At 45.4% G+C, this 12,283-nt stretch overlaps 1 protein-coding gene and 1 non-coding gene across 7 annotated transcripts in view; both read left to right on the plus strand.

Moving 5' to 3' along the window:
• Window positions 1-12,283, plus strand: part of Tex14 (testis expressed 14, intercellular bridge forming factor) — a 137,623-nt gene that overhangs the window by 55,000 nt on the left and 70,340 nt on the right. For 4 of the 6 annotated variants that reach the window (XM_016001764.3, XM_076577631.1, XM_076577633.1 and 1 more), the window contains 3 exons: window positions 4,842-4,956; window positions 6,489-6,654; window positions 7,784-7,920. In XM_016001764.3, coding sequence (XP_015857250.1) covers window positions 4,842-4,956; window positions 6,489-6,654; window positions 7,784-7,920 — 418 coding nt within the window. Of the gene's footprint in view, window positions 1-490; window positions 671-4,841; window positions 4,957-6,488; window positions 6,655-7,783; window positions 7,921-12,283 lie in introns of those variants that run through there. The other 2 variants (XM_042282561.2, XM_076577632.1) reach the window with 2 other exon arrangements.
• LOC121831973 (small nucleolar RNA U3) lies at window positions 674-888 on the plus strand. The gene has a single exon (XR_006075551.1). It is a non-coding gene; the product is annotated as a small nucleolar RNA U3 (small nucleolar RNA).

Below are 12,283 nucleotides of genomic sequence, written 5' to 3' on the forward strand. Positions count from 1 at the left end.
GGGTTTCTCTGTGTAGCCCTGGCTGTCCTGGATCTCGCTCTGTAGACCAGACTGGCCTCGAACTCAGAGATCCGCCTGCCTCTGCCTCCCGATCACTGAGATTAAGGCGTGCGCCACCACCGCAGTGGGCAATCTTTCACTGGCCATTTTCCCTACGTACATTTTCGTTTCTTCCTCACGAAAGGCCTCTGGCTTGGGCCAGGAGTCCAACCTGCGTGCCCCGCCGACACGGTGCGGCCGGCTCCGCGGCGCCTCTTGTGGGGCAGATGGGGGCTGAAGGCCGTCGGCTCGGAGGCCAGCGCCGCAGGGCGGAAGCCGGCGCGGCGGCGGGCGACAGGGCCGTGTGGCCGTCAGCGACTCGCGACCCGACGCAGGCGGGAGTGGGGCGGGGCGGCAGAGGCCCGTCAGCCGATTGGCTGTTTAGCGATCGTATGCTAATTAGGTGGCAGTGGGTTTGTGGGTTTTTGTTTTTCGTGTTTGTTTTCCCCTGGACTTGGAAAAGTGTCGCGGCTCAGATGCCCCGTGGACCTGGTAGCGGAGGCGTTCACCGGGGAACACGGCAGCGCCTGTGCCAAAGCCGTGTGCGGTGGCCGCGCCAGCGGTCCGCCGGCCTCACCGTCAGTTAGATGTGAGCGCGGCGGGTAGAGTGCGTGGATCGCGGAGGAGCGAGGTTAAGACTATACTTTCAGGGATCATTTCTATAGTTCGTAACTAGAGAAGTTTCTCTGACTGTGTAGAGCACCCGAGACCACGAGGACGAGACGTAGTGTTCCCTCCTGAGCGTGAAGCCGGCTCTAGGTGCTGCTTCTGTGCAGCCGCCTCCTGCCATTGATGATCGTTCTTCTCTCCTTTGGGGGAGTGAGAGGGAGGGAGCGCAGTCTGAGTGGACCTCGGCCTCATCAGTAAGGTTACTAAAGTCAGAAACGTGCCTAGCTGTTCCCAGAGACTACTTTCATGTTACTATGCCCTGACTAGTCCCCTTGTTTTTTCTGCTTGACTTCTTTGTCTTTATTGACTTCAACTCCGTTCTTCTGTCACTAAGTAGGTTTAGTGTGAGTTATTTAGTAGGCCCTTATGAGTTGTTAGGTCGTTTCCCAAGTGTAGTATTTCCTAGTTTCTATTCGTAATGCCCAGTTTGTGTAGGCTTGTGTTTCTGTAGCCCGCTGAAAGCAGAAAACACTGGGGAATCCTGAGGAAGCCACAGGTCGTTGATTAACCAGAAAGTTTGAAGGTGGACTTGGAGAGCCATCCTGGACTGATTGTTCCCGGTTCCGGTCTCAGTACACACTTAATTAAGTAGGTCAGTAGGTCAGTAAATCTTCAAAATGAAACAACTCCATACACCTGTAATCCCGGTGCTGGGGCAAAGGCACGTGAGTTGAGTTCAAGGCCAGCCTTGGTGCACCTAGTCAGTGCAGTTCCACCGGAGCTGCAAAGTGAAATAGGAAAGAAAAAAAAAATGACACCCCCCCCCCTCCAAAAAAAAAATCAGAAAAATATTCTGAGTGTTTATCTTCGGGATCCGACTTTCTTGCCACAGCGTGCGCATGGCAGTCAGAGGCCAGCTGGCAGGCGTTGGTTCTGTCCTGTCATGTGGGTAAGGGTGATTGAATTCAACTGGTCAGGTTTGGTCGCTGATGCCATCTTGCAGTCAGAAGTTTTTTTTTTCATTTTTCATATTTTTTACACTTTAATGGGGGTGGAATTTCCTGAGGGAAATACAGTAATTCATCAAGCTTTGGAATTAGAAATTGAAGAAACACAGTCAGAGTGGTCAGATGCATAGTGACACACTTCCTATTTCAACACGGCCACACCTCCCTTTGTGCCACTCCCTTTGGGGGCCATTTTCTTTCAAACCACCACATTCTACTCACTGGCCCCCAAAGGCTTGTAGATATATCATAATGCAAAATTGTATTCAGTCTAAATTCAAAAGTCCCATAGTCTATAGAGTCTCAATGTTTTAAAGTCCAAAGTCTCTTCTGAGATCTATTCAATCTTTTAACTATAATCTCTGTAAAATCAAAGTCAAAAAGTAGATCACATACTTCCAACATATGATGTCACAGGATATGACATAACATAGGGAAGGGAGCATAGTGAGGAAATACAGGACCAAAGCAAGACCAGAAACAAGCTGGGCAAGCTCCAAACTCTGCTTCTCCATGAATGAGGTCAAAACGCTCTTCAGATCTCCAACTGTGTTCAGCTTTGTTGACTGACCACACTTCTTTCTTTTGGGCTGTTTTCACTTCCTGTTAGCAGCTTTCCTCAGTTGGTATCCCACAGCTCTGGCATCTCCAACATCTTGGGGTCTCCAAGGCAATCCATGCTTCAACTTGACAGCTTCATGAATGGCCTCTACTATTCCTTCATGCAGGGACATCCCTGACACATGTCTGGCTTCAGTGGATTTCTCTAGGCACAGAGGCAAATTCCATAGCTCCTTTTTTCTATCCTTAACTCTAAAGTCAGAACCACATGGCTGAAGCTGTCAAGTTCTGCTGCTTACTATGGCTGCAACGTGGACCCCTCCTTCAGTTACATCTTCACCAGCTTTCAGTCCTTCTCTGACTAAGACGGGCTATTCTTGCACTGGCTCCGTATGACAGGCTGACTTCAAACTTACAGATCACCAGCCTCTGCTTCCCCAGTGCTGGGATTAAAGGCATGCATCACCACATCTGGCTTTAAGCTTTTCTTTAGTTCCCTTTTACAAGTTGGAAAATTAACTGGGTGGCATCTTGCCCTGAGTTCACTGTAACACGAATCTTACAAGGTCTTATAAATAAAAACAAACCCGGATCCAGGTATTGGGGTGAATCTTGAAAGAGAGACTGAACAAGCCACAGCTAACCTCACCTCGCCAACTTCTCAGCCAATCCTGTTTCTCAAACTGGAAGCCTCTGAGTCCTCATCCAGAATGGATCTCAGCTGAGCTGCTGCTAAAAGTCTAAAAGCTTAAAAGGCCGATTATTTTTCTTTTATGTGAACGAGTGTTTACCTACCTGTATGTATGTGAACCACTAGGTGCCTAGTGCTGGGGCATGCCAAAAGAGGGTGTTAAGATTCCCTGGAACTGGAGACTAGATTGTTGTGAGCTGCCGTGTGGTGCTAGGGATGGAACTTGGGTCCTCTGCAAGAGCAGTGTGGATCCTTAATTTTGGAATCATCTGCCCAGCCCCCAAGCAATGAAAGGTAATTGGTTTGGTTTATTTAAAGGCAGGGTCTTGCTATGAAGCCCTTAGCTAGCCTGGAACTCAATATGTAGACCTGGCTATTCTAGAACTTGTAGATATCCTCCTGCCTCTGAAAAGTCCCCCTTTCTTCCAGTTTATGGTGTACCGTAGCTCCTAATTGATAAGTCTTTGCACCCTGAGGGCCTCTCCACCAACACAGCAATCCAAATTAAACCGAATTAGACCGAATTGGAAAAGCCCAGGTTTAATAGGTAAAGCTTTCCCGGATGATTCCCTAGCCCCTCAGAGAGGAGTCCGGCATGAGAGACCGGGAAGGGAGACTGGAAAACCACGTGTCTATTTTCTGGGATGCAGCTTGTATACCCTTATAGGAGCCGTCTTGAGCCTCTCTAGGGAAGGAGCTATGTTTGGCTGGCTTTGAAGGGGCAGATTTAGGAAAAGAGATAGGGGAGGGGAGTTGAGGTGGATCTTCCACTAGAACATTCCAGACTCTTTGGGTATAGGGATGCCAGGGTGCCAGGGTTGAGGTGGTCCTCCCACCCAAACACTAATGTCAATTACTTTGTAGGTTGAGGCAGGATAATCTTAAATTTCAGGCCAGCCTGGACACACAGACATCTTTGGGTCGATCCCCTGCAGCTGCAGTTAAAAAGGGCTGTGAGTCACCCTAAGGGTTCTGGGAACCAAACCCCAACCCTCTGGAAAAGCACCCAGTGCTCTTAACCACTGAGCCATCTCTCAAGCCCCAGTTGGGCTTTTATTTTAAATAACCAAGTTAAATTAATAACAGGAAAATTAAAGATTTCTCCCTATGCAGTGTGCTGACACAGGCCTGTAATTCCAGCACTTGGGAGGTGGATGTACCAGGCCTTTTCTTTTTTGGGCCACCAACCAGCTCCCAAATAAAGACATGGAGTCTTATTATTAGTTTTGAATATTCTGTCTAGCTTAGGCACGTTTTTAGCTAGCTCTTTTAAAATAACCTGTTTCTCTTTATCTTTCTTACTTTCTTGTTATCTGTGTCTGCCTGGCTAATGCCTGCCTGGGTGTTTCCCTCATTCTTTCCTCCTCTTTCTCTCTTTTTTCTTCCTTTTTGAGTCTAGATTTCTTCTCCTACTTATTCTCTCTGCCCAGTAACCCCACCTATCCCTCTCCTGCCCAGCTATTGGCTTCAGCTCTTTATTAGACCAATCAGGTGCCTTACGCAGGCAATGTGAAACAAATGTAACACATCTTTACATAATTAAACAAATTCAGCAGAAACAAATTTAACACATCGTTGCCTAAGTTAACATAATATTCTACAACAGGTCAAAGCAGGTGGATTGGGAGGTTAAGGTTGGTCTGGACTCCACAAGGCCCTGTTTCAAAAGTCAGAAAACCCGGGGCTACATAGATGCCTCATTGGTTAAGAGTTGAGAGTTTGGTTCCTAGCTCACAACCTCTTGTAACTCCTGCTTTTGGGAATGGGATGTCCTCTCTGGCTTTCTCATGCACCCACCCACACATAGATACATTAAATAATTTTTCCAAAAATAAAAAAACACAAGAAACAAAATTTTCCTTCAATGTAAGTTTCAGCAGTCCCATTGCAGGATGATTCTTGATATTTATATTGATTCTGTATTTGCTTTACAGGAATTTGTGTTGATGCAGTTAACAGCCTGGGCCAGTCAGCGCTGTTTGTTGCAGCATTATTGGGCCATATGAAATTAGTTGATGTTCTGGTGGATTATGGGTCAGATCCAAACCAGTAAGTATAATAATACTAATTTTTAGAAAACAAAGATTATGCATTAAACATCATTTTTCTTGAGTTAGAGTTTTACTCTGCTTCCCATGCTGTGTGAAACTCACTATTTAGCCCAGGCTGTCCATGATCCTCCCCTCAGCCTTCAGAGTGCTGGAATTACAGATGCCAACCACTGTACAAGCTCTAGGAGTGTGCTAGCTTTAAAAAAATACTTTTTTATATTTTGTTTCCAAGTGTGGAAGTGTATGTGTGTGTAGGTTAGAGGACACCTTGAGAGAGTCAGTTCTCTTCTTCTAACATGTTGGACCTGGAAGTGTGGTGTCAAACTCAGGTGGTCAGGCTTTGTAGCAAGCGCTTTTACCTGCTCAGCCATCTCTCTGTCTACAGACAGGGTCTGATATAGCTGAGGCTGGCCTTGAATCCCTAATCTTCCTGCATCTACTTCCTAAGTTTTGTGATTATAGGCATTTGTTACCATTCTTTTGTTTTTCCAAAAAATTACATGCAATTTCTTAACTTTATCAGGTTTCATTAAGTTGTAATTAAATTTTAATTAAATATTTTATGAAAATGATTCACACATTACAATATTGTTGTCATTTTCACATTTTCAGGGTTTTTCTCTCTTTCTTTCTTTTCTTTTTCTTTTTCTTTTTCTTTTTTCTTTTTCTTTCTTTTTTTTTTTTTTTTTGAGGCAGGGTTCCTGGAACGTGCCATGTCACAGAGATCTGCCAGCCTCTGCCTCCCAGTGCTGGGATTAAAGACCTGTGCTTCCACATCCAGTTCATTGTCAGGGTCATTAAAGCTTTGTAAGATGGCACTACTGTTGCCAGCACTTGTGAGGCAGAGGCAGGCGGATCTCTGAATTTGGGACCAGCATGGTCTATAGAGCGAGTTCCAGAACAGCCAGGGCTACACAGAGAAACCCTGTCTCAAAAAAACAAAACAAAACAAAAAACAAACAAACAAACAAAACCCAAAACCAAAAAAGAAACCATGGCTATATCTGTTACACCCTCATTTTGTTGGGGACACAATAAAGGCCAACTCTCATTCCTCAATTAGTTTCCTAGCATTGGTAGAATTTTTGAGGAACAAATCCTTGGCTGGATTGGTGATGCCAAACTTTTGTTGGATTCTCCTGCTGAGTTTGGTGTGTATAGAAGAGCACTTGTCACATGAGAGGAATGGTCTCTGTGTTTAACCAGCCTGACCCCGAAGTACTGCCATCATGAAGAAAATGTTCCAGGGAAACCTTGGGGGCGGTAAGGAAAGAACACAGGTTCAAATCCCTACCTGGGTAGGCCCTTTTGACTCTGTTTAGAGGGTTGAGATGAAGACTGAATAAAAAAGATTAAAAAGGAATATGTGTAAAGCTCTTGCTACCACAGATTAGTGTTCTCACAAGCAATATTGTAATCTTCATCCCTAAAATGTACTGTTAATGACTGGAAGACCTTGTAATAAATACTGAGCCCTTCCGTGGAAGGAAGGTTAACATGGACACTCACTGTATTTCTTTCTGTTTCTAGCCGATGCTTTGATGGGAGCACGCCTGTCCATGCAGCAGCTTTTTCAGGCAACCAGTGGATCCTCAGTAAACTGCTGAATGCAGGGGGTGACCTGCGACTCCATGATGAGAAGGGTCGAAACCCACAGGCCTGGGCTTTGGCAGCAGGGAAGGATCGTAGCACTCAGGTAAGAGTGGGCCTCCTTATCCAACCATGCCTAGTGGAAGAATATGGACTAATAGTCAGGATCCCTGGGAGAGAACAAACTTACAGTGGTCTTAGCCACAGTCTTAGTGGACAGAGAGACCTGGTTGAAACAAGTTAAGTGCTTGTGGAGGCCAGAGATAAGTGTGAGGTGGCTTTGCTCAGTCATCCAACATCTTAATTTTTTATCTTTTCAGTTTTTGATTTGAGTTGGTATTTTTGCCTGCAGTTATATCTGTGTGAGGGTGTCAGGTCCCCTGGAACTTGAGTTATAGACAGTTGTGAGCTGCCATGTGGGTGCTGGGAATTAGACTCTGGGTCCTCTGGGAAGAATATCCAGTGCTCTTAACCTCTGAGACATTTCTCCAGCCCCATCTTTTTAGTTTTTTAAAGTATGTCTTTCCCTTTAGTATTACTGTGTATTGTGTATTTATGATGTGTATGTGCCTTGGTGTGAGTATGGAGGTCGGAGGACAACTTTCACAAGCTGGTTCTGCCATGTGGGTACTGGAAATCAAACTCAGGTCCTCTGGATGAGTGAACAGCAAGTGCTTTTAACCACTGAGCCATTTCTTCAGCCCCTCCATCTTTATTTTTTGAGACAGGATCTTTCATTGAACCAGGCTGGTAGGCCTGACCAGTGAGCTTCTACAATCTACCTGTCTCCTTCCCCTGATGCCCTCTACCCCCAGTGCTGGAGTCACAGGCATGTGCCACCCTGCCCAACTTCTCATGTAGGTTCTGGGGCTCTGAACTCAGGTCCTCATCCGTACCTGGCAGGTACTTCACCAGCTAAGCCACCTCCTTAATCCTGTGATACGTTTTAATGAGAAATAAATAACATGACAAATGTAACACAGAATAGCATGCAGAGTGCCAGCACTTCTTTGTGCCCTGGCGTAGCTTCCTCATCCACTGAAGGACAGAATTGGAGGAAATGGCTGACAGGTTCTATCCATGAAAACATTCCATGTCTGTAGAAAATCACCAGGGTCTTTCCCTTTCCAGAGATTCCCTGTTGAGAGCTCTCAGCATCTCAGACCATTCATCTGCATGCTGAAGCCTCCATCCCTCACACTGTCAGCCCTGAGTGTCTCTGCTGTGTGTTGCAGGTGGTGGAGTTCATGCAGCGCTGCACTTCACACATGAAGGCTATCATCCAGGGTTTCTCCTCTGACCTCCTGAAGAAGATAGACTCCCCTCAGCGTCTCATCTGCAGCCCACCCTGGTTTGGTAGCCTCATCCAGGGGTGAGCACAGTCTTGAACCACTTGAGCCCTCCTGGTGGGAGCCTCCTGGCTCTTTAGCAGCACAACAGGTTGAAGCAGGGAGGGGGAAGCCTGTCACTGCTGAACTGCTAATTAGATAGGACCTATAGTATTTCCAGGAGCAGAATTAGAACAGTCACTTCTTCCTCCTCTTCCTCCGCCTTCTTCCTCCCCCTCCCTTTTTTTGCTGGTTTTTTGAGTCATGGTCTCTCTACATAGTCCTGACTGTCTTGGAATTCATTGTTCAGACCAAACCTCAAACTCAGAGATCAGCCTGCCCCCTTTTGAGTGCTGAGATTAAAGGTATGTGCCGCCACATCTGGCAGCAGAATAGTTTTCATTGAGTCTGAGTTGAAACTGCTGAAGCATCAGCTGAGCATCTGTTGCATGCATGACACAGTACCAAGCTCTTAAAAACTAAAGAAATAGAAGGCACTGCTATTGTAAAACTTGAGATGATGTGTACATGAATTTCTAAACGGTCTTATTAAATGAAAAACACGGAGCCAGATACAGGGGTAGCTTTAGAGAGATCAGGGAGCTAGGGAGAGCCACCAGCCACCCTTACCAACTCTGCAGCTTCCAAATGCACGTTACCTCCTGTCTACCCACGCCTTTATATGCCTTGCTGTTCTGCTCTCTCATTGGCTCTTAGGCAACTACCTCACTTTCTTGTCTGTACAGACCTCCACATCTCTATGGTTGGTACTGGGATTAAAGGCATGTGTCACCACATGTGGCTCTGTTCCCTAGTATGGCCTTGAACATACAGAGACGCTGCCGGCTAAATGATCGGATTAAGGGCGTGTGCTGCCTGACTTTGTTTACTAAAAATGGCTGACCTTTTCTCCCTGATCTCCAAGCAAGCTTTATTTATCAAAGCACAAATAAAATATCACCACATTGATAGACCCCTGCTATGCAGGTGGTTTGAGTGTAGTAGTGGGAAGAGCAGTGGCTGGATGAGCAGCATCTGTGTCTAGTCCTTGCAGATGTCCCCTGTCCTTTTGTTGGCCAGCAGGTCTCTCTCCTTGGGCTGTATTTTTCTCATCTCTAAAATGAAAAAGTTGTAGAAGATACACTTTATGATTCTTTCCAACTCCGACCATTGTTTGTATCTATTGATGCATGATGAATCACCTCTCAAATTTAACAACTTGAAACACTAAGTATTTCTGATCTCACACAATTTCTGTGAGTCAGGAAAGAGAAGGGGTTGGGGGTGCCATCATCTGAAGGCTTGACTGAATGGGGGGTCAGTTCTAAAATGGCACACTGTTGCTGGAGAGCTTCTCTCCAGGTTCCATTAAGCCCCGCAGTCCCACAATCCACATATAAAATAATCACTCAGACATTTATATTACTTATAAACTGTATGGCCGTGGCAGGCTTCTTGCTAACTGTTCTTATATCTTAAATTAACCCATTTCTATAAATCTATACCTAGCCACATGGCTGGTGGCTTACCGGCGTCTTTACATGTTGCTTGTCCTGGCCGTGGCTGCAGTGTCTCCCTCTCCTTCTTCCTGTTTCCCCAATTCTCTCTCCTTGTCCCGCCTATACTTCCTGCCTGGTCACTGGCCATCAGTGTTTTATTTATATAGAGTGATATCCACAGCAGCACACTAACATGACCGGCACATTGTTGCTGGGGTTGGATCCCTAGTGGCTGCTTGAATGTCCTCAAAGTTCCCCCGGAACCACCAAGAGAGAGCAGGGCAAAAGTCAGGGTAGGTCTTACTTTGGAGATGACTCCCTATTGTTATGTCTTATTGTGTGTGTGTGCAAGTACCCATTTGTGCACATGCCATCATGCTTGAGTGGAGATCAAAGGACAACTTGTGGGAGTCAGTTCTCTCTCCTTCATGTAGAACTTGGAGATCAAACTCTGGTCATCAAGCTCAGTGGTGATCACCTTTACCCACCCAGCCATCCCTCCTTTGCCCAAGTAACTGACTCCATTATTTCTGCAATATCCTACTAAGCTAACAGAGCCGCCTGAAATGACCTGTGAGAGTGTAAATACCAGGTGACGAGAATCAAAGATCCTTCCTCAGAGGGTGTCTATTACACCATCTTCATTTCCATAACAAAAGTCAATTAATTGTGTTCATTTGGCCATACATATACTAAAGTTGGAATACAGAGAAAATTGCTGTGGCCCCTTGTGCTAAGATTATATACAAATTAGTGAAGTGTTCGGTATTTTTCTGTGTGGCTGTTGGTAGGAAGAAAATGGGCTGGAGAGATGGCTCAGAGGTTAAGAGCACTGACTGTTCTTCCAGAGGACCTGGGTTCAATTCCCAGCACCCACATGGTGGCTCACAACCATCTGTAATGAGATCTGGCTCCCTCTTCTGTGTACATAATAAATAAATAATAAATAAATACCAAAACAGAGCCATCCACTTTAGTGCCACTTGCTGCTGCTATACACCATCACTGCCTGTTTGTACCCACCATCCTTTGTCATCTCCTCCCCCATAACTCAGGTGGCCACCAGTTTGCCTTGAACTCTGTATCCTCTGTCTCTACTTCCCAAGGGCTGGGGTTATAGACATGTATAACCTTGCCCAGTCTAGTCTTAAACTCACTAGCCTAGAATGGCTTCAAACTTGAGATCTTCTTGCCTCAGCCTCTCAAATGGTAGAATTACAGCTGTGTGCTACCACTGTCAGCTACCTAAAGTCTTTTCTCCTCCTTTTTGTGACAGGGTCTCACGTAGCCCTGGCTGGCCTCAAACTCAATATATTGTAGCTGAAGTTTTCCTGTGTCCCACCTGGCCCGAAGTCAGGACAAATCTCTTTCACCTACCAGTCCTGCAGCTACTTGAACCCAAATAAACACACAGAGGCTTATATTAATTAAAACTGCTCTGCCATTAGCTCAGGCTAACTACTGACTAGCTCTTACGCTTAAACTCAGCCCATTTCTGTTAATCTATATGTCGCCACCTTTTCCGTGACTTTACCTGTGTGCCATTACATGCTGCTCCCTAGACGATGGCAGGCTGGCGTTTACTCCTCAGTTCTGTTTTTCCTTCCCAGAATTTTCTGTTTATCCCGCTTATACTTCCTGCCTGGCTACTGGCCAGTCAGCATTTTATTTATCAACCAATCAGAGCAACACATTCACAGCATACAGAACATCCCACAGCACCTCCCCTTTTCTGTCTAATCAAAAAGGAAGGGTTTAACTTTAACATAGTAAAATTACATATAATCCTGCGGGCCGCAGGAACATATCATAAGAACTCAGCTGGTTATGGCAAAGTCACTACCTGGAAGAATCAGGGAATTCCTCCAGAGGAAGCCAAATCCCAAGGAGTTTTTGGTGTTACTTGGCTTGTTATATATCAGCTGTCTTCTGTTATGAAAATCATGTGTGCCTTCATAGTTTTCCCAATTGACTTTTCCCTAAGAAGGGCTAACAGTGTAGACTGATCACTCTCTGGACATACACATTCCAGGTATTTGGAGAACAGCCTCAGGAAAGGCTTTCTCTGGAATCAGATTATCTCCCTTGGCCACTTTCAAGGACTACAGGAAACACCACCCAGGTGGGCGCCCATTGTTAGTCCCAGGTGGACTAACAATGATAACAGCCCACATGCAAGTCTCCTGACTTATGGTAAATTCCACAAGGGGACATCGTCTAGGAGAGGTGGACGTTAAGTAATAGCTTTACACCCTTTATATAACGAGACTTCCAGGGCACGGGGGTGGGGAGGGTTGGGGGGGGAAGAGAATGGAAGAACTAGATGGGTTAGAACTTGAGAGGAACGAACTGAGATGGGGAAGAACTAGATTGAAGGGCTAAAAGAGAGTACTAGAGGAACGAGATGGAAGATGAGGAAGAGCCAGATGGGGAAGAACAAGATGAGGAAGAGCCAGATGAGAGAGAAGGAGACGGGAGAGGAGCTGATAGGGGAAAGAACTAGATAGATGAGAACCTAGAAGGGACAGTAGATGAAGGAATTAAGATAGAACCTAGAGGGGACAGTAGATAAATATAGAGAGAAATCAGGCAAGAAAGGAGCTAGACATGAGAACAGAACTGAAGCTGTATATAAAGGATATTATGCCAGAGGAATTAAAGCAAGTGGACGATAGAGCTCAGTGTGCTGAGATTCTATTTCCTGAAAATAGTCCTTGCCGTTAGTAGTTCTCTCTCCTGAGCCCCTGGGATGTATAATATTAAGGCTGGTCCCACTAATATTATACAAGAATGTAGCAGTTATCAAGCAAGAATTACAGTTACAATATCTAGTCTATTTGTATTTGGCAAAACCAAAGAAAATACTCTATCCTATATTTGTGAGTCTAAAGTTTCATATCTAATTTAA

This window comes from Peromyscus maniculatus, chromosome 8 (assembly GCF_049852395.1).
Source record: "Peromyscus maniculatus bairdii isolate BWxNUB_F1_BW_parent chromosome 8, HU_Pman_BW_mat_3.1, whole genome shotgun sequence".
Lineage (NCBI taxonomy): Eukaryota > Metazoa > Chordata > Mammalia > Rodentia > Cricetidae > Peromyscus > Peromyscus maniculatus.